Source organism: Rhinatrema bivittatum, chromosome 5, assembly GCF_901001135.1.
Source record: "Rhinatrema bivittatum chromosome 5, aRhiBiv1.1, whole genome shotgun sequence".
NCBI lineage: Eukaryota > Metazoa > Chordata > Amphibia > Gymnophiona > Rhinatrematidae > Rhinatrema > Rhinatrema bivittatum.
Genome location: NC_042619.1, coordinates 5,492,259 through 5,511,369, shown reverse-complemented (window position 1 = coordinate 5,511,369; position 19,111 = coordinate 5,492,259). Strand labels below are relative to the sequence as shown.

The 19,111-nt window shown below is 45.8% G+C and overlaps 1 protein-coding gene across 5 annotated transcripts in view; it reads right to left on the bottom strand.

The window, feature by feature from the left end:
- Positions 1–19,111, bottom strand: part of LOC115091745 (ankyrin repeat domain-containing protein 50-like) — a 92,144-nt gene that overhangs the window by 26,999 nt on the left and 46,034 nt on the right. For 4 of the 5 annotated variants that reach the window (XM_029601920.1, XM_029601919.1, XM_029601922.1 and 1 more), the window contains one exon: positions 8,247–8,814. In XM_029601920.1, coding sequence (XP_029457780.1) covers positions 8,247–8,656 — 410 coding nt within the window. In that variant the 5' untranslated portion in view covers positions 8,657–8,814. Of the gene's footprint in view, positions 1–8,246; positions 8,815–19,111 lie in introns of those variants that run through there. The other variant, XM_029601923.1, reaches the window with a different exon arrangement.

The following is a 19,111-nucleotide window of genomic DNA, read 5'->3' as shown; positions in this document are numbered from 1 at the left end:
AGTGCAGGACTGCTCCGAGGCCGTCTAAACTTAGATAGCGCAGCTGGAGAACGCTGAAGCGTGGCGTTATCCAGAGGAGTCCGGCCCACCACCCACCTATCTGCTTCCTTTGTGAGCCAGCTATTGACTTAGTTGGAAAATGTTAAAAGCACAATTTAGCCGGACAAACTCCTTTGAACATGGACTAGATCTAAAGAAAGATGAATCAGGCTTAGGGGAAGACGACAGACCCCCGGGCATGGGCCCATGTTTCACAGGAGGCTGCATCGGGAGGGACAGCACAGACCGTAAGGGTTTCAGACCTAATCACGAACATGAAATCTTCCAACAGGGGGACCCAAGCAGCGTATGAAAACGGACAGTCGTCTTTCTGGAAGCCTTTTCCACTGCCTGCTCAGCAGTTTGGAACTGTAGTAAAGAGATTATTTCTCTTAAGACAAGGATAAGTATCTCCAGCTAACTTCAGACCTGCTATGGGCCAAGTCTAACTTAATGGGATAAGGCTGAATATAAGGGAGCTGTTACGCACAGCGGGATAAATGACTTCTCCAGGGATATTCAGGGGCAGCCACTCAGCTAGATAAATCAGTCCTATCCAGCTAAGTAGCATCTGATTATGGAGTTTAAGAATAACAAATCACCAGGACCGTATGGGATTACTCCCCAGAGATCTGAGCGCCCTCAAAACTGCAGACTTTTTACGAGTAACCTCTACCTCGTCATTCAAATCGGCTGAGGTACCACAGGACTGAAGGGTGACCTGTGTAATGCTCAGTTATAAACAGGGCTCGAGAGCTGATCTGGGAAAAACTATAGACCTGTGAGCCTGATGTTTGTGCCAGGCAGAATGGGAGAAGCTATTCTGAAAAACAAAATCGCTGACCATCTGGACAGACACACAGACTAACGCATTGGACAGAGCCTATATGGATTTACATAAGGGTAGCCTTGTCTTACAAACCATATCAAATCGGATAGATTTATCAAATGTGTAAAAAAAGTGACTTGGTGGATATGATTTTGATTTCAAGGTTCAAAGGAGGCCCTGATGACAGAAGAGAATTAAAAAGTCATGGGATAGGAGACAATGTCCCACTGAGGATTGGTAACTGCCTAAGAGATAGGAAACAGAGAGTAGGACTGAATGGATAAGAGTAACTACTGCAGTACTCCGGGATCTGTACTGAGGCCGGTGCTGTAAAATATATTTATAAATAACCTGGAAAAGGGAGTGAGGCCTGAGGTGATCAACTTCGCAGAGGACACAAAGTTATTAGATCATAAGTCATCGTGAGGAATTGCAAGAGGTCCTTGCGAGACTGGGAGCCTAAAAGGCAGATGACAGTTAAAGTAGACAAGTGCAAAGGGAATCACTTAGGGAAGAGAAACACAAGTTATAGCTGCGCAATGCAAGGTTCCCCATTGTGATAATGTTGTGGATGTTTCTTATGTAATCTGCACTGGACTTACTGAAGGATGTTGTGGAATATAAAAATTAAAAATAAATAGATAAACATAACTTTGTAAAAAGCATGTCAGAATCTATAAGCAGGCAATTGTACAAATCTTTTGTAGTTAAGTGACTTGAATTAGCAGGGAACAGACCCAGCATGTTAGCTGAGTGGGTCTGTGATTTTTGTACTGCACCTCTGCCTGCATTTGGATCTGTTTGACCTCTCTCTTTATTCTTGCTGAGCGGGATGTTTCCCCTCTCTGGCAGCCTGTATCACACCTCAGTACCTGGGGTGCTTAAGCGTGCCGTGGTAAGGCCAGTCCTGGAGAAACCCAGTATCCATAAGAACATAAGAAAATGCCATCAGGGTCAGACCAAAGGTCCATCAAGCCCCGCATCCTGTTTCCAACAGAGGCCAATCCAGGCCACAAGAACCTGGCAATTACCTAAAAACTAAGTCTATTCCATGTTACCATTGCTAATGGCAGTGGCTATTCTCTAAGTCAACTTAATAGCCGTAAATGGACTTCTCCTCCAAGAACTTATCCAATCCTTTTTTTTTTTTTTTTTTTAAATGTAAAGTTTTATTGACAGCAAATGAGAGCAATACAGTATGAGCATAACCAGGCAGTCAATAAACATTTTAAACTATATAACCCCCCGAATTCCACTCCCGCTGTACAGAATACAATAGTATCAACATCTCAGGAACAAAGAAACCCCAACATGATGGAATGTGAGAGAAGGTACAATACTAATACAAATATGACTTCATAAAATATACAGCAAAGATATAGCAAAGATATAGCAAAGAGCCATGCCAAGGGTACAAAACTCCCAAGAAACCCAATAAAGGACCATGCATATTCTAAGCAGGCCCAGCACCATACCCCAAAAATGTCACAATGCCTCAAGGAGGACCGGCGTGGTCATTAGTATTTAGCCATTTGATAAAACGGGGCGGCGTCCTCCCGCCAAGTCTTGTACTTGTACAGGGCCCACACCCGCGACCTCCTCTCGGCGTGTGGCGCGTGCGGCGCGCCGGCCGTCCTCCCGGGCCCCCCCCCCCCACTACCTCCCGGCTCTACACTTACTAATTGGTTTCAATGGAAAGGTACTCTGGTGGGCCCATACCCCTACCATCAATCCTCTTTTCTTTTTCATAACACTGGTTTCCCAGCAGGGTACAATTCCAGACTCTTTTCCATCTGGGTCTCCAAAGGCTTATTTACTGTTTGTCATTTTTGGAAAGAAGGTTCTTTAATGTCCATAAGGGATCTCCAGGGTCGACTGGGTGGAGGTCTACAGGACTTTCTAGGGCTGGCACAGATACGGCATTTCCTGTATGGGCTGTCCTCTTCCCAGGCGATACGCCCTACTATTTCTTTATTTGAAACATATTGTATGCATTCGGACAAGCTGACAGGAGCTATATCCAAATTATACTCTTTACTGAGTGCACCGGCCCCGTATACTTTCTCTCATTTGCGGGCCTGGGTTGCTGATCTAGGGGAGATTACTGAGGATGACTGGGATATTGTTTTTCACCAAACTGCTAAAAGTTCTGTCTCCTCAGCAATTCAGGAACATTGTTATAAGCTGTTGTATCGGTGGCATCTGACCCCAGTGCGATTGCATGCTATGTATCCCCGTATTTCAGATAAGTGCTGGAGGGGGTGTGGGCAGGCGGGCACGTTCTTGCATATCTGGTGGACGTGTCCTCTTGCGCAGCCTTTCTGGAGTGCTTTGCAAACCTGGCTTTCTGATATTACTGGTATAACAATTAAATTACACCCTGCTCAGGTATTGCTTCTTATTCCCAATGAGGCCTTATCTAAACCTATGCAATCTTTTGCATCCCAAGTCTACATTGCTGCCCGTAGTGAAATTGCTAAAGCGTGGAAACTACCTTGTCTTCCGTCTCTAGCTTCTGTGATTCATAGATTGCATTCGTGCTACAGGATGGCCTATCTCACCGCTTTACGTCATGATCGTATGCCTGCTCATAGTCGTACCTGGGATCCAATCCTTTTTTAAACCCAGCTATACTAACTGCACTAACCACATCCTCTGGCAACAAATTCCAGAGTTTAATTGTGCGTTGAGTAAAAAAGAACCTTCTCCGATTAGTTTTAAATGTGCCCCATGCTAACTTCATGGAGTGCCCCCTAGTCTTTTTTGAGATGCGGCGACCAGAATTGTACACAGTATTCAAGGTGAGGTCTCACCATGGAGCGATACAGAGGCATTATGACATTTTCCATTTTATTCACCATTCCCTTTCTAATAATTCCCAACATTCTGTTTGCTTTTTTGACTGCCGCAGCACACTGAACCGACGATTTCAATGTGTTATCCACTATGACGCCTAGATCTCTTTCTTGGGTTGTAGCACTTAATATGGAACCCAATATTGTGTAATTATAGCATGGGTTATTTTTCCCTATATGCATCACCTTGCACTTATCCACATTAAATTTCATCTGCCATTTGGATGCCCAATTTTCCAGTCTCACAAGGTCTTCCTGCAATTTATCACAATCTGCTTGTGATTTAACTACTCTGAACAATTTTGTGTTATCTGCAAATTTGATCATCTCACTCGTATTTCTTTCCAGATCATTTATAAATATATTAAAAAGTAAGGGTCCCAATACAGATCCCTGAGGCACTCCACTGCCCACTCCCTTCCACTGAGAAAATTGTCCATTTAATCCTACTCTCTGTTTCCTGTCTTTTAGCCAGTTTGCAATCCACGAAAGGACATCGCCACCTATCCCATGACTTTTTACTTTTCCTAGAAGCCTCTCATGAGGAACTTTGTCAAACGCCTTCTGAAAATCCAAGTATACTATATCTACCGGTTCACCTTTATCCACATGTTTATTAACTCCTTCAAAAAAGTGAAGCAGATTTGTGAGGCAAGACTTGCCTTGGGTAAAGCCATGCTGACTTTGTTCCATTAAACCATGTCTTTCTATATGTTCTGTGATTTTGATGTTTAGAACACTTTCCATTATTTTTCCTGGCACTGAAGTCAGGCTAACCGGTCTGTAGTTTCCCGGATCGCCCCTGGAGCCCTTTTTAAATATTGGGGTTACATTTACTATCCTCCAGTCTTCAGGTACAATGGATGATTTTAATGATAGGTTACAAATTTTTACTAATAGGTCTGAAATTTCATTTTTTAGTTCCTTCAGAACTCTGGGGGTATACCATCCGGTCCAGGTGATTTACTACTCTTCAGTTTGTCAATCAGGTCTACCACATCTTCTAGGTTCAACGTGATTTGGTTCAGTCCATCTGAATCATTACCCATGAAAACCTTCTCCAGTACGGGTACCTCCCCAACATCCTCTTCAGTAAACACTGAAGCAAAGAAATCATTTAATCTTTCCACGATGGCCTTATCTTCTCCAAGTGCCCCTTTAACCCCTCGATCATCTAACGGTCCAACTGACTCCCTCACAGGCTTTCTGCTTCAGATATATTTTAAAAAGTTTTTACTTTGAGTTTTTGCCTCTACGGCCAACTTCTTTTCTGGGAAAGGTTGTTGAAAAGTTACTTTACAGGCAATTACTGAGCTATTTTGATGAGCTTGGCACAATTCACCTTTACCAAGTGGACAAGGTCATGGGGCCTGATGAGGTTCATTCCAGGATACTGAGGGAGCTCAGAGATGTGCTGGCAGGTCCACTGCACGACCTGTTCAATAGATCCCTAGAAACGGGAGTGGTGCCGAGTGATTGGAGAAGAGCGGTGGTGGTCCCGCTTCACAAGAGTGGGAGCAGAGAGGAGGCTGAAAACTACAGGCTGGTTAGCCTCACCTCGGTGGTGGGAAAAGTGATGGAGACGAGACGCTGATGAAAGAAAGAATAGTGAACTATCTACAATCCAGCATGTTGCTGGTCCAAAGGCAGCATGGATTCACCAGGGGAAGCTCCTGTCAGACAGACCTGATTGATATTTTTGATTGGGTGACTAGGGAATTGGAGAGAGGAAGAGCGCATGATGTGATTTACTTGGATTTCAGCAAAGCTTTTGATATTGTCCCACATAGGAGACTCATGAACAAAATGAGAAGCTTAGGAGGGTGCATCAAGGTGGTGGCCTGGATTACAAACTGGTTGACTGACAGGAGATATCATGTAATGGTAAATGGACCTACTCTGAAGCAAGAACCATGTGAAGTGCAGTGCCACAATGATCGGTGCTGGGTCTGGTCCTAGTCAATATCTTTGTGAGTGACATTGTGGAAAGGATAGAAGGTAAAGTTTGTCTACTTGTGGATGATACTAAGATCCGCAGCAGAGCGGACACTCCTGAAGGAATAGAGAGAATGAAAAGTGATTTAAGAAAGCTTGAAGAGTGGTTGAAGATTTAGCAGCTGGGATTCAATGCCAAGAAGTGCAGAAGTTATTTATCTGGGGTGCAGTAATCCAAAAGAGCTTTATGTGATGGGGGGGTGAGTCTAATATGCACAGAGTGAGAGAGGGAGGGACCTTGGGGTGATAATGTTTGATGGTCTGAAGGCAACTAGGCGATGATGCATTATGAGAAGGCAATAGCAAAAGCCAGAAGAAGGCTGGGCTGCACAGAGAGGAATAACCAGAAGGAAAAAGGAGGTGATGATCCCCTTGTACAGGTCCTTGGTGAGGCCTCACCTGGAGTACTGTGTTCAGTTCTGGAGACCGTATCTCCGAAGGGACAGAGACAGGATGGAGGCGGTCCAGAGAAGGGCGACCAAAATGGTGGGGGGTCTCCATCAAATGACTTATGAGGAGAGGTTGAAGGACCTAAATATGTACACCCTGGAGGAGAGGAGGAGCAGCAGAGATAGGATACAGACCTTCAGATACCTGAAAGGTTTTAATGATGCACAATCAACAAACCTTTTCTGTTGGAAAAAAATCAGTAGAACTAGGGATCATGATTTGAAACTCCAGGGAGGAAGATTCAGAACCAATGTCAGGAAGTATTTCTTCACGGAGAGGGTGGTGGATGCCTGGAACGCCCTTCCGGAGGAAGTGGTGAAGACCAGAACTGTGAAGGATTTCAAAGGGGCATTGGATAAACCCTGTGGATCCATAAAGGTTAAAGGGTGGAAATGAGGGCAAGAGTGCATGGGGGTAACTTGCTGGTGTGGCAGTTATTACCCTTATCAGAAGGCTTGGGAGTTATGCGATGACTGTAAGGTTTTTTTTTGGTTTTTTTAGCTTTTGCCATTTATTGATAGTAGAGATTTTGTGTAACTTGCCCTGTGCTATGTGGGATTTAGCGAGCAAAAAATGGACAGAGAAATAAAATTAAAGATGAGACGATAACCCTATAGCTAAGCATGAGGAGTTTACATTCCTTTAAAAGGCTCTCTAAATATTAGAAAAGGTACAAAAAAGGGCCACGGGGCTAATATAAAGGGGAAAGGGAACAGAAGAGGATTTAATTCTAGACTGCTGGGACCTCCTGGGGCTGCAGACAACCCAGAAGCTGAGGGAATGACCCTGCAGCCCTGAAGGTAAAGAAGAGAGCCAGCATCCCCTGGCTTACAAGTGAGGTTCATTCCCGTCAGGATATGGAGAGGGGCAAAGGTTGGCTCGGAAGCACTTGCTGTGTATCCTGCCAGCAGGAATATACCTGGGTGGCCCTGCTGCTAGGTGTCAGAGGTCACCGCTGGCTGAAGCCTGGTTTTACTCCCCTCTCTGCTGTCCAGCAGGGGGCGCAGTATGAACCCTGGGCTCACACTGCTCTGGTGCCCAGCTGCGGGTGTGCAGGGGAAAGAGGCTCAGGGACCGGGACTCTGCAGATCATGCTTGCGTTACATAATTACAAAGCTTTCTTCACTGTGTCGGGCCCTTCTTCCAACGTGCGGGCGGCTGCATCAAAAGCTGATTCCAGCACCAAAACTGCCCCAGCTCTGTCCATGCAATTTAAGCTAACGTGTGAAGACGTCCCCTGCTTCAGGTCACGCCTGATAGAAACTGGTAGAGTGCGACGAGGAAGAAACAGAAAGACGCAGAGGAAAACTGAGCTGGAAGCCCGGCTCTGTATGCAGTACAACACCAGAGAAAGAGAAACAGGAATGCATTTCCTCCTGTGCTGTGCAAAGTACCACAAGCTCAGGGATTTTCATTTCCCAGAGCCGAGAGAGGAAATCAGAGACTTCCCACAAAAGAAGGAGCAGGAAAAAACACTCTTTATACACCCGGGGGAAGGAGACGATGCAGTGGTGAGAGCAGCAGGATCTGTGGGGTGCAACCAGGGCCAGCAGCAGAGCCTCAGCATTATCCGTCCTGTACCTTACGTCTTATTCTCACTGTTGTATTTTTCATCCGCTTGGGGGGGGGGGGACTGTGCAAAGCGTTAGCCTGGTGTTATCTGTGTAACTCTGGGAGTCAGGCGGGGGAGGTCCTACATACTGGAAAGGTGAGCTCCTGGGGTCATGTCCGAGCCTCAAGTATCGTTCTCCCCGTCTAACCCCAACTGCAGGCGGGCACGAAGCCTTTGCCACAGAGCTGGTGACTTTCCCTTTGGGAATGTGTTAAAGACACGGCTTGGTGGATTTTAGGAGCAGGACTGGCCTGCCGAGAAAACCTCCTGGATGTGAAGGGAGGTGCTCTGAGCAGCTGCTGCCCAACCCTATACGCAGATCCCACACCTCCTTACAGCAACGTCCCAAGCGCATGCAGACCCGGTGCCCTCAGAAGCTCCCAGGAGGCGCCGACGTCCTGCACAGAGCCCCCCACAGGATAAAAACTGGTGCGAGAGAGGCAGGAAAGCAGGAGCCGCCTCTTACCTCTTGAAGGCCTCATCGGGGTCTCTCTCGCACTCGCTGGGGGTCAGGACAGCTTGCACGGACGCTTCCCTCAGCTTCTCCCTGTAGCCCTGGATGAGGGGGCATCGCCGGACCTGCTCCACCAGCCCCTGGATGAACTCCCTGACGGAGAGGGTGGCCAGGCTGTGCGCCTGGCAGAAGTGGTAGCCCAGCACCCTGCCGTCCAGCCGCACCCTGCGGCCCTGCTCCGAGGCGGGCCACAGCACCTCCGTGCACAGCGCCGACTTGCCGCTGCCCAGGCCGCCGGTGATGAGCACGCCGCCGTTGCGGTCGCCGCCGCTGCTGCCCCGGCCCTCCAGGCAGTGCTGCAGCTTGTGCAGGGCCCATTCCCGGCAGTGAAAGGGCTTGCCCCGCAGCAGGCTCTCGCTCATTTCCCCGCTGCCGTCGGCGGCGACGACCCGCGGCACGGCCCGGGCATGCTGCGCTCCCTCCTGGCAGAGCTCCTCGGAAGCCCAAAGCTACTTCCCGTCTCGTGGCCGGAGACTCCTGCAGCTCCTCCGAGGCATGGTGTGTGGGAACAGGCAGAGATCTAGGGAAAGAGAGAGAGAGAGAGGGGAACAGTGTCAAAACGGGACATTAACTCCTGCAGGGGGGGAAAAAAAAATGTGTATGAGAGCAGCCGTGGCCACCGCCGCCCGCACCCCATGGCGTCCGATCGACTCACGTACAGGGGAAGTCAGAAGCGGGGGGCGATGTCTCCTCTCAGGGGAGAAAACCTCAGAAGTTAAAACGTGAACGCCACGGGCCCAGGGCTGAGAGCCAATGCCGGCCTCCTGAGCAGCGCACTTTGCCGGCTCTGACGCCTTCATCTCCCACTACCACAAGCACCGCAGCTCTGCCATTTCAGGAAGACGGGCGCAGGTTTTCCAGAGCTCGCTGAAATCTGGCAGAGCCCTCCCCAAGCGACGCCAGGACCTCCCTCCCTCGCAACAGCAGCAGGAGCCACGCCAGGGCTCCAGCTGGCCAGACACTGCTTCTCCCCCCCAGGGACCAGAGACAGCCCCCTCCCCTCAGCTTCGCCTGAGGCGAGCCCCTGCCCACCCTTCCTGTGCCAAGCTTGGCTGCATAAGATACCCACGGGCATAAGCTCCACAGGGAGAGTGAACACTGCCCCTTCCTGGGCCGCTGCGAGGGACCCGAGTGCCCTAGGGCAACGCTTCAGCCTCGCACTCCCCTCCCCCAACTAACTTTTGCAAGCTAAGACTGGGCACGGGTATGAATACAAACCCTGCATTTATGGCTGTCGTCAATTTATTCTACGTGGAAATGTAGAGCGCAATATGCAGGTGGGAGCACAGTAGGTAACGGGGGAAAAAGACCACCAGCCCCATGCGGTCTGCTCCGCATTGCTCAGGTTATCTCCCAGCTGTTAGCTGTCAGACGCAGAGGCATTGCTGGGGCTTCAGCCCCCTCCCCCAGGCTGGAGAACAGGGGGGCCTGACAAGGTGCACCCGTGGAAGAGGCACAGCACTGGCTGACTCTCACGCCACCAGGGCCGTGCCACCAGCTTCTTACCCAGGGGGCTCTCACCAGCTCTGTACCACAGGATTATTTCCCCCTCCACCACCTTTCTCTAAATAGCAAAACAGAAAGTATACAGAGCGGAGGAGCAGCCTTGTGGCTGGGAAGCAGGGAAGCCGGGGGGAGGGTTTCACATCCCGCTTCTCCCACCGACGCTGCCCAGGACCCCTCCACTGCCTCAGGTGCAACTCAGACTGTAAGCCCTCTGTGGCAGGGACCTGATTGGAAAGGCAAGCTATGAAATCTAAGCACAGAACAACCTAAAACATAAGAATGCTTTCCGCTGGCCTGGTCGACTGCCGCAGCACGAGAATTACCAGAAAGCCTGCTACAAGGGAGAGCAGACCGAGCCTGGAGGGGGCGACACTGCCAGGCTCCAGAAAGCAAACCTGCACTGCCCTTTTGGCAGGTTTAATGATCGATTTTCTTTTACTAGGGCCTACTCTCAGTATCCCAGCAGCCTCACTGCAACTGAACACGTGTAACCGGCGCTCAGGGGATGGGCTCCAAACCCCTCCCTGGCTTCTTAAAATAATGGTCAAGCGGGTTTTGTGCTGGAGCGGAGCCGAGGTGAAATCCCACTGGACAGGGACTCCCCTCTTCCCAGGTGCTCGTGATGAATTTCCCCTACCACCCACCGCCAGCAAACCCAGAACCTGGGTGAACACAGAGGCACTCCAGAAGGACAAGACGGGGACGGGCAGCGAGAGGAAGTCTGCAGCCGAGCACAGCACCCCGCCGGTACCCAGTACACAGCACATCCACCAACTCTCGTGCCTGCATCCGAATCCCTAGCTCGCGTCATGAAGGCTTGAGGTCACCTGAGATCACGGAGCACCGGGGGCTTTGGAGCGCTGGGCTCAGTGCAGGTAAACGTGAGCGGGGCGAGGAGCGCGTCCGCTAGGGAAACCGCACGTCGTGTGGAGTTCCCAGCATGCTTTTCACCGGTGGAGGGAGTGCCTTTTTTGCCATCATTTCAGAGGGGGCTTTACACTAGCACGAGGAGAGATGCAAACCCCTCTAAGGTACAAGTCATGCACAAGAAACGTGTTTTCAGCAGAAAGCAAGGTCTAGTCCAGAAGAGGAGGACATGGCCTGAGACCCTGAGGGGAGACCGAGGAGCAACCTCAGAACGTGTTTCTTCACAGAAAGGGTGACACAGTCAGGAGGTGGAGGCACAAACAGTAAAAGAGCTCCAGAAATCTTGGGAGAAGGAAAAACGACAGGAGGTGGCTGGCACCTTAAGGACGTAAGCAAATTATTGAGGCGTGAGCTTTCCATCAGATGGGATAAGAAGGATCCTTAGGTGAAAGAAAGTGAAGACAAAGCTATAGATCAACCGAGGACGAAGACAATGCAGCAGGCATGCCCTTAGCTCCTGGTCTGCCTTCATATTCTACGTTTCTAATGCCTAAAATATATGTGGCTCGGTATTCACTGAAGAGGTTTCTCTGAGGATAAGGAATGACTTACTGCTCGAGACCCTTATAGTTCTGTACTCTCTGGGAAGGGTTCCTCTGGGGACAAGGAATGACTCTCATGCTGGGACCCTCGATGTCCAGGACTATGAATTGGTTGGGAGAGGTCCCTCTGGGGACAAGGAATGACTCATGCTGGGACCCTCGATGCCCAGGACCATGAATTGGTTGGGAGAGGTTCCTCTGGGGACAAGGAATGACTTTCCTGCTGGGACCCACGATGTCCAGGACTATGAATTGGTTGGGAGAGGTTTCTCTGAGGATAAGGAATGACTTACTGCTGGGACCCTCGATGTCCGGGACTATGAATTGGTTGGGAGAAGGAATGACTTTCCTGCTGGGACTCTCGATGTCCAGGACTATGAATTGGTTGGGAGAGGTTCCTCTGGGGACAAGGAATGACTCATGCTGGGACCCTCGATGTCCGGGACTATGAATTGGTTGGGAGAGGTTCCTCTGGGGACTAGGAATGACTCTCATGCTGGGACCCTCGATGACCAGGACTATGAATTGGTTGGGAGAGGTTCCTCTGGGGACAAGGAATGACTTTCCTGCTGGGACCCACGATGTCCGGGACTATGAATTGGTTGGGAGAGGCTCCTCTGGGGACAAGGAATGACTTTCCTGCTGGGACCCACGATGTCCGGGACTATGAATTGGTTGGGAGAGGTTCCTCTGGGGACAAGGAATGACTCTCATGCTGGGACCCTCGATGACCAGGACTATGAATTGGTTGGGAGAGGTTCCTCTGGGGACAAGGAATGACTTTCCTGCTGGGACCCACGATGTCCGGGACTATGAATTGGTTGGGAGAGGTCCCTCTGGGGACAAGGAATGACTTTCCTGCTGGGACCCACGATGTCTGGGACTATGAATTGGTTGGGAGAGGTTCCTCTGGGGACAAGGAATGACTCTCATGCTGGGACCCTCGATGACCAGGACTATGAATTGGTTGGGAGAGGTTCCTCTGGGGACAAGGAATGACTTTCCTGCTGGGACCCACGATGTCCGGGACTATGAATTGGTTGGGAGAGGCTCCTCTGGGGACAAGGAATGACTCTCATGCTGGGACCCTCGATGTCCGGGACTATGAATTGGTTGGGAGAGGTCCCTCTGGGGACAAGGAATGACTTTCCTGCTGGGACCCATGATGTCCGGGACTATGAATTGGTTGGGAGAGGTCCCTCTGGGGACAAGGAATGACTCTCATGCTGGGACCCACGATGTCCGGGACTATGAATTGGTTGGGAGAGGTCCCTCTGGGGACAAGGAATGACTCTCCTGCTGGGACATCTGCGACTCTAAATTTGTTGGGTGTGACTCCTTTAGGGAAGTGGTATAGGTGCGACATTCAAAAGTACAAGCTGGCATGGAAACCACAGGCTCCTGGCCCAAGGCTGTTGCAGCTGAAAGCTGACACCAGGGCTTCACTGCTCCCCCCTCCTCTCACTTCCCTCCCATTAGCCTGAGGTTTTGTTTATTTTAAAAACTGCAGTCCCCTGCTGAATGTTAATCTTTCTGCCTTCACATTTTCAGCCACCGCCTCTCTTTCCTCTTACCTTTATTTTCTAAATACAGATTCCTTGCCCTTTCTATACCAAATTTTAATTTAGCCCTCTGTTCTGCTCCTCAGTAATAAGACCAAATGACTGCCAGCGTGGTTAAAAGGTGAAGTGAAAGTAGCTTCTTTCCAAAGCTGGAAAGTGGATCCATATGAAGAGAATAAGCCCTGGCAAGTAAGATGGAAACAGTGACTCAAGGCAGAAACTGAAAAGGAACTTGCCAGAGAGGCAAAAACCCCACATAAAAACCTTTTCAAGTACACTGGAAGCAAGAAGCCTGCCAGGGAGTCGGGTGGCCCGCTAAAGGAGCGAGGGGTAAAGGGGAGCTCAGAGAGGATGAAGCCGTGACTTGGATCTCTCCAGAGGAGGGAGACCTGCACTGTGCACATTCTCTGAGGGAAACGGACACAAATCACACTGAGCCAGGAAGAAAACAAACAAAGATCCCTGGGACCAGATGGCACACATCCCAGAGTTCTGACATTTTACCCTTCTTCAGGGCCACATCCGGAAGCACTTTGCCAGATAACACAACAGTTATCTGTCTAAATGAATATTTGGCTTCTCCAGATATAATTTAGCAGGGGCGTTCAGGGGAGGACTTGCGTTAGCTGGATAAGTTATCCAAAGAGCTGTCCTAAAGTTAGCCCGATACATTCAATACTGAGGCTGTACTACTGAGCAGAGCCCCACAGTTAGCCACATACGTTTAGCAGTCTCTGAATATGGACCCCGTTACTAATAATCTAACTTCTCATTCAAATTAGCTGTGGTACCTGAGGACTGCAATGGGACCAACATAATGCCCATTTTTAAAAAGGTGATCCGGGGAGCCGTCAACTGCTGTGTTTGCCTGCTTCTTGCCTCAGTTACCATCGGAGGAAACCGCTACGGGACCTGCATTACATCAGCTCCGCCTCGTTCCCTGGCTAAATGCCGCGCTTGTTCCCTCCCCGATTTGTAGCTCCGCCCCTGAGGTGTTTCCACCAGAGCGCGGGGAGGCCATAAAGCGCAGGCTTTAAAGTACTCTATTTGACTCTATTCGTAAGTTTCATCTGCGACTTCTCATAGATATTTTTCTTCTTCAACTACAGTATGGCTGACACGACTCAATGTCCACAACCAATTCCGGTCCGCATCACCCAACGTTGGAGTAAAAAGCCAAAAGGTACACTGTTTAGAAGCCCCGTTTATCGTCAAAAACATAGGTCCGCTCGAGTCTTAGTTAATATTCCACGGGAAAGCAATCATCTTAATCTATCTAATGTTCTTTTTCTCACATTTTTCTTGATCAATATTCAAGCAATAAGTAAGAAGACTCCAATTATCTCGGATTTATTAAATGAAAAAAAACCAGACTTTTTTGTTATTACTGAGACTTGGCTTAAAGCCACTGACAATGTTATCATTAATCAGTTAATTGATATTAATTATGATACCTTTTCAATTCCTAGAACTCAACGTAAAGGTGGAGGTATTATGCTGATCATTAAAAAATCTTTTAGAATTAAAATTGTGCCATCATATATCGCGTACCCATACGAATTAACTCTATTTGAATCCGATTCTCTGCAATTATGTGTTCTCTACTGCCCCCCTAGTTTACTAGCTCACAATATTTCTCCCCTTATTGAATGTTTAACATTAAATCTGAATCCGGATAAACCATCCATAATTTTAGGGGACTTTAATGTACATGTCGATGTTTCTATATATGATTCTACTAGTATGATTTTATGTGATTCTTTAGCTGCGCTTGGTTATAACCTTGTTTCTCGTGCCCCTACTCATAAAGCTGGCCACGCATTAGATTTAATTTTTGTGAATGATAAATTATGTACGGACATTTCTTTGAATATTTCACCTGTCCCATGGTCTGATCATTTTTTAATTCAAGCTGAAGCCAAATTTAATACACTATCTTCATGTTCATATGAGAAAATAATACCTATTTCCTTTCAACTTAAGCCCAATATTGAAGACTTAACTGTAGAATTTCAAAATATCAGTGTTAGTTCCAAAACTAATGACTGTTCTACTTTAACCTCTTCATGGTTAACAAACTGCTCCAACATTGCAAAAAAAAAAACTATGCCCATCTAAAACTAAAGTAATCAAATCCAAACAAATTGCAAATCCATGGTTCAATAAAGAAATAAACACCCAAAAGCAAAATTTAAAAAAAGTTAGAGCTATTATGGAGAAAGAAAAAAACAGCCCAGACCCTAGTTTACAGATCTTCCCTCCATCGATATAAAAAAAACACTATTGAAAAAGCAAAAAAAGATTTCTTTAAAAAAAAATTAGAAGCATCAATGCATAATCCTAGAGAACTCTTTAATATCATAAAAAACTTAACAAAATCACCCAATACTGCTGAGGGCCTATCCGAAAATAAATGCAACGAAGTTGCAACTTTCTTTAAAGAAAAAATTGAATTATTAATCCAAAATAATAATATTTGTTCCACTCAAGAAGTTTCTATGTTAACAAAACCTGACATCAATTGGTCCCTATTCGAATCTGTATCAAGTTTAGAGATTGAATGCTACATTAAAAAATTAAATCCTGCTAAACATCCTCTGGATCCAATCCAAGTTTCTTATCTTAAATCAATCACTGAAATCATAGCACCTAATATTACCAATATTATCAACTCATCTTTAAATGAAGGTAATGTCCCTGATATATTAAAAAATGCAATAGTTAAACCTATATTAAAAAAACCAACATTAGATAGGTCTATAATTATTTAGTTGTGTACTATTTCAAATTTACCATTCTTAGCAAAAATTTTAGAAAAGGTTTCCCAAAAACAACTTGATAGTTATTTAGAATCCAATAATATTTTGTTCCCTAATCAATTCGGATTTCGAAAAAATTTTAATACTGAAACGTTACTTATCTCACTTATGGACACAATTTTGAGAGGTTTTGACACTGGAAAAAGTTATTTTTTAGTTCTGTTGGATTTGTCATCTGCATTTGATACTGTGGACCATGCTATTTTACTGAAACGACTAACTGAGATTGGGATAAAGGGCACAGTTTTTAACTGGTTCTCCTCTTTTCTTATTAATCGTTCTTATCAAGTGAAAATCAACAATTCCGTATCAGAAAAGGTGATTTTAACCACAGGTGTTCCTCAGGGATCTACATTGTCTGCCACACTTTTTAATATTTATGTTTTACCAATCTGTCATTTTTTAAATGGTTTGAGATTGAAATTTTATGTATATGCAGACGACATCCAATTTTTAGTACCTATAGAAACATCAACTGAAGATACGTTAGCATTAATTAAATTATACATGTCATCTCTAAAAAAATTACTTCATCACCTTCATCTTATTTTAAATGCAAACAAAACGGAATTACTATTGCTTGAACGAAAATGCCATCTTACTAGTATCCCATCATTATTCTTTTCTGATACTGTAAAGATAAATCCCTGTTTTAACACTCGCAATTTAGGCATTATTATCGACACAGAGTTTTCTTTTAAAAAACACATTTCTTTAAAATTGAAAGATGGTTACTATAAATTACTTACGTTACAAAGATTGAAACCATTTCTAGAATTTACCGATTTTAGATCTGTTTTACAGTGTCTTTTATTTGCAAATCTCGATTATTGTAATGCCTTGCTTCTTGGATTGCCACAATCCAGTATCCGCCCTTTGCAGGTCCTGCAGAATGCTGCAGCACGGATTTTGACTGGTCAAAGAAAATGTGACCATATCACACCAACATTGATTAAATTACACTGGCTTCCAGTTCAATATCGGATTCAATATAAAGTAGCTTGCATAATACATAATTATTATTAATTATTATTATAATTAAGGACTCTGACTCTCCCAGGTTAAAGCACCATTAAGCTTTAACCCGTACGCCCTATGGTATCACTTCATATTTATTTCCTGCCTTATCTTCTTTCCAGCTTGTTGCAAGCTTCCAAGTTCTCTTCCCTGTTGATTGTAACTTTGACTCATTCCTACCTACTGTTTATCTTTCGTTTACTTGAATAGTTACCCCAGTTTTATTCTTGTTAATTGTAAACCGATCCGATATGGTTATTTACTATGAAGGTCGGTATATAAAACTGCTAAATAAATAAATAATGTTATCTATGGAGAACACACCGAATGGTTGAATACATCAATACGTCTGCACGTACCTCAAAGAGATTTGCAATCGGCAAACAAAGGTCTTCTTTCAGTTCCTACTATTAAATCAGCCAGATTATCTCAGGTAAGGGAACGTATTATATCGATTGCAGGAACAAAACTTTGGAACGATTTACCTACACCACTGAGACTTACCACCGAAAAAAAGCAATTCAAAGCCAATCTAAAGACCTGGCTGTTTAAACGTGCATTTGCAGAATATGAATCAGCTAATCAGCCTTGTCAGAAATAAGCAACACAGTATAAGAATGACGTATTTGTAAACACAGTATAAGAATGACGTATTTGTAAACTACCTCGAGGAGTTACCTTCTGTTTCCTTTATTCTATTTAGTTTAATATGTTTTATGCTAATTTTATGAATGTGTATTTTATTAATTTTAGGTTTTTATTTTTCTTAACAGCTAAATTCTCTTTTACCCTATATAATTTTTAGCTGTTACTATTTATGACCATTGTATTTTCGATATTGATTTATATTGTGTAAACCGATGTGAAGGCTTGTCCGATGTGTCGGTATATAAAATTTAATAAACCACTAATGAGATCTATGCAGACTTTCAAACATCATCTGGGCAAGCTCCTCAGAAAATTAAAGAGTCCCAGGATAGGAGATAACTGGCCAAGATTTAATTTAAGCATGGGTGTAGCTTGCTTATTGCGGCGGCTACTACCCCTAACTAATCAAGCTAGATATTTCACTTGGATGCAGCTCCATCACTGCTCTCTACATTAAAGGTGGGGGTGGAAGGGAAATAGAACCAAGAGCTAAGAGAAACAGATAAGTATGAGAGAAGATCAGAAAGAGAGAGAAGCCCTGAATGGTTACTTCACTCAATGGAGAGAGATCTGTATTGGGGCTGGGCTTTTTAATATATTTATAAATGCCTCGTGAAGGTTGATATTCTTACGTTTTACTGTGTTTGTTGATTGTAATCTCATGAGATTGGCAGATCAGCGGAACAGAAATTGTTTAAATAAATAAATAACTGATCTGGATAAAGGAGTCAGGAGATCAGATTCGCAGAGGACACAACATTATTCAAAGTAGTTAAATCCCAAGCCAATTGAGGGGAATTCCAAGAGGATCTTGCGAGAGGTGGGGACTGGGAGCCTAAATGGCAGATATTTATCATGGACAAGTACAAAGTGATGCATTTAGGGAAGAAAGCAGAGTTGCTCATCTGTAACAGGTGCTCTCAGAGGACAGCAGGATGGTGATCCTCATACATGGGTGACGTCATCAGATGGAGCCCCCGTGCAGCCCAGCCTGCCCTATCCCACAGAAACAGAAATGACCACACGGTCCATCCAGTCTGCCCAGCAAGCTTGTGGTAGCATCAAAGGTATCAGACTTATTGGTTAAGGGTAGTAACAGCCGCATCAGCAAGTTAACCCCATACTTATTTGTTTTCCCAGACCTTAAAATTTAGTGTCCTTGTTGACTGCTGTCTGAATCTAAGAACATGCCATGCTGGGTCAGACCAAGGGTCCATCAAGCCCAGCATCCTGTTTCCAACAGGGGCCAATCCAGGCCATAAGAACCTGGCAATTACCCAAACACCAAGAAGATCCCATGCTACTGATGCAATTAATAGCAGTGGCTATTCCCTAAGTAAACTTGATTAATAGACGTTAATGGACTTCTCCTCCAAGAACTTATCCAAACCTCTTTTAAACCCAACTACACTAACTGCACTAACCACATCCTCTGGCAACAAATTCCAGAGCTTTATTGTGCGATGAGTGAAAGAATTTTCTCCGATTAGTTTTAAATGTGCTATTTGCTAACTTCATGGAATATCCACTAGTCCTATTATCTGAAAGAGTAAATAACAGATTCGCATTTACCCGTTCTAGACCTCTCATGATTTTAAAGACCTCTATCACATCCCCCCTCAGCCGTCTCTTCTCCAAGCTGAACAGCCCTAACCTCTTTAGTCTTTCCTCATAGGGGAGCTGTTCCATCCCCTTGAACATTTTGGTTGCCCTTCTCTGTACCTTCTCCATCGCAACTATATCTTTTTTGAGATGCGGCGACCAGAATTGTACACAGAATTCCAGGTGCGGTCTCA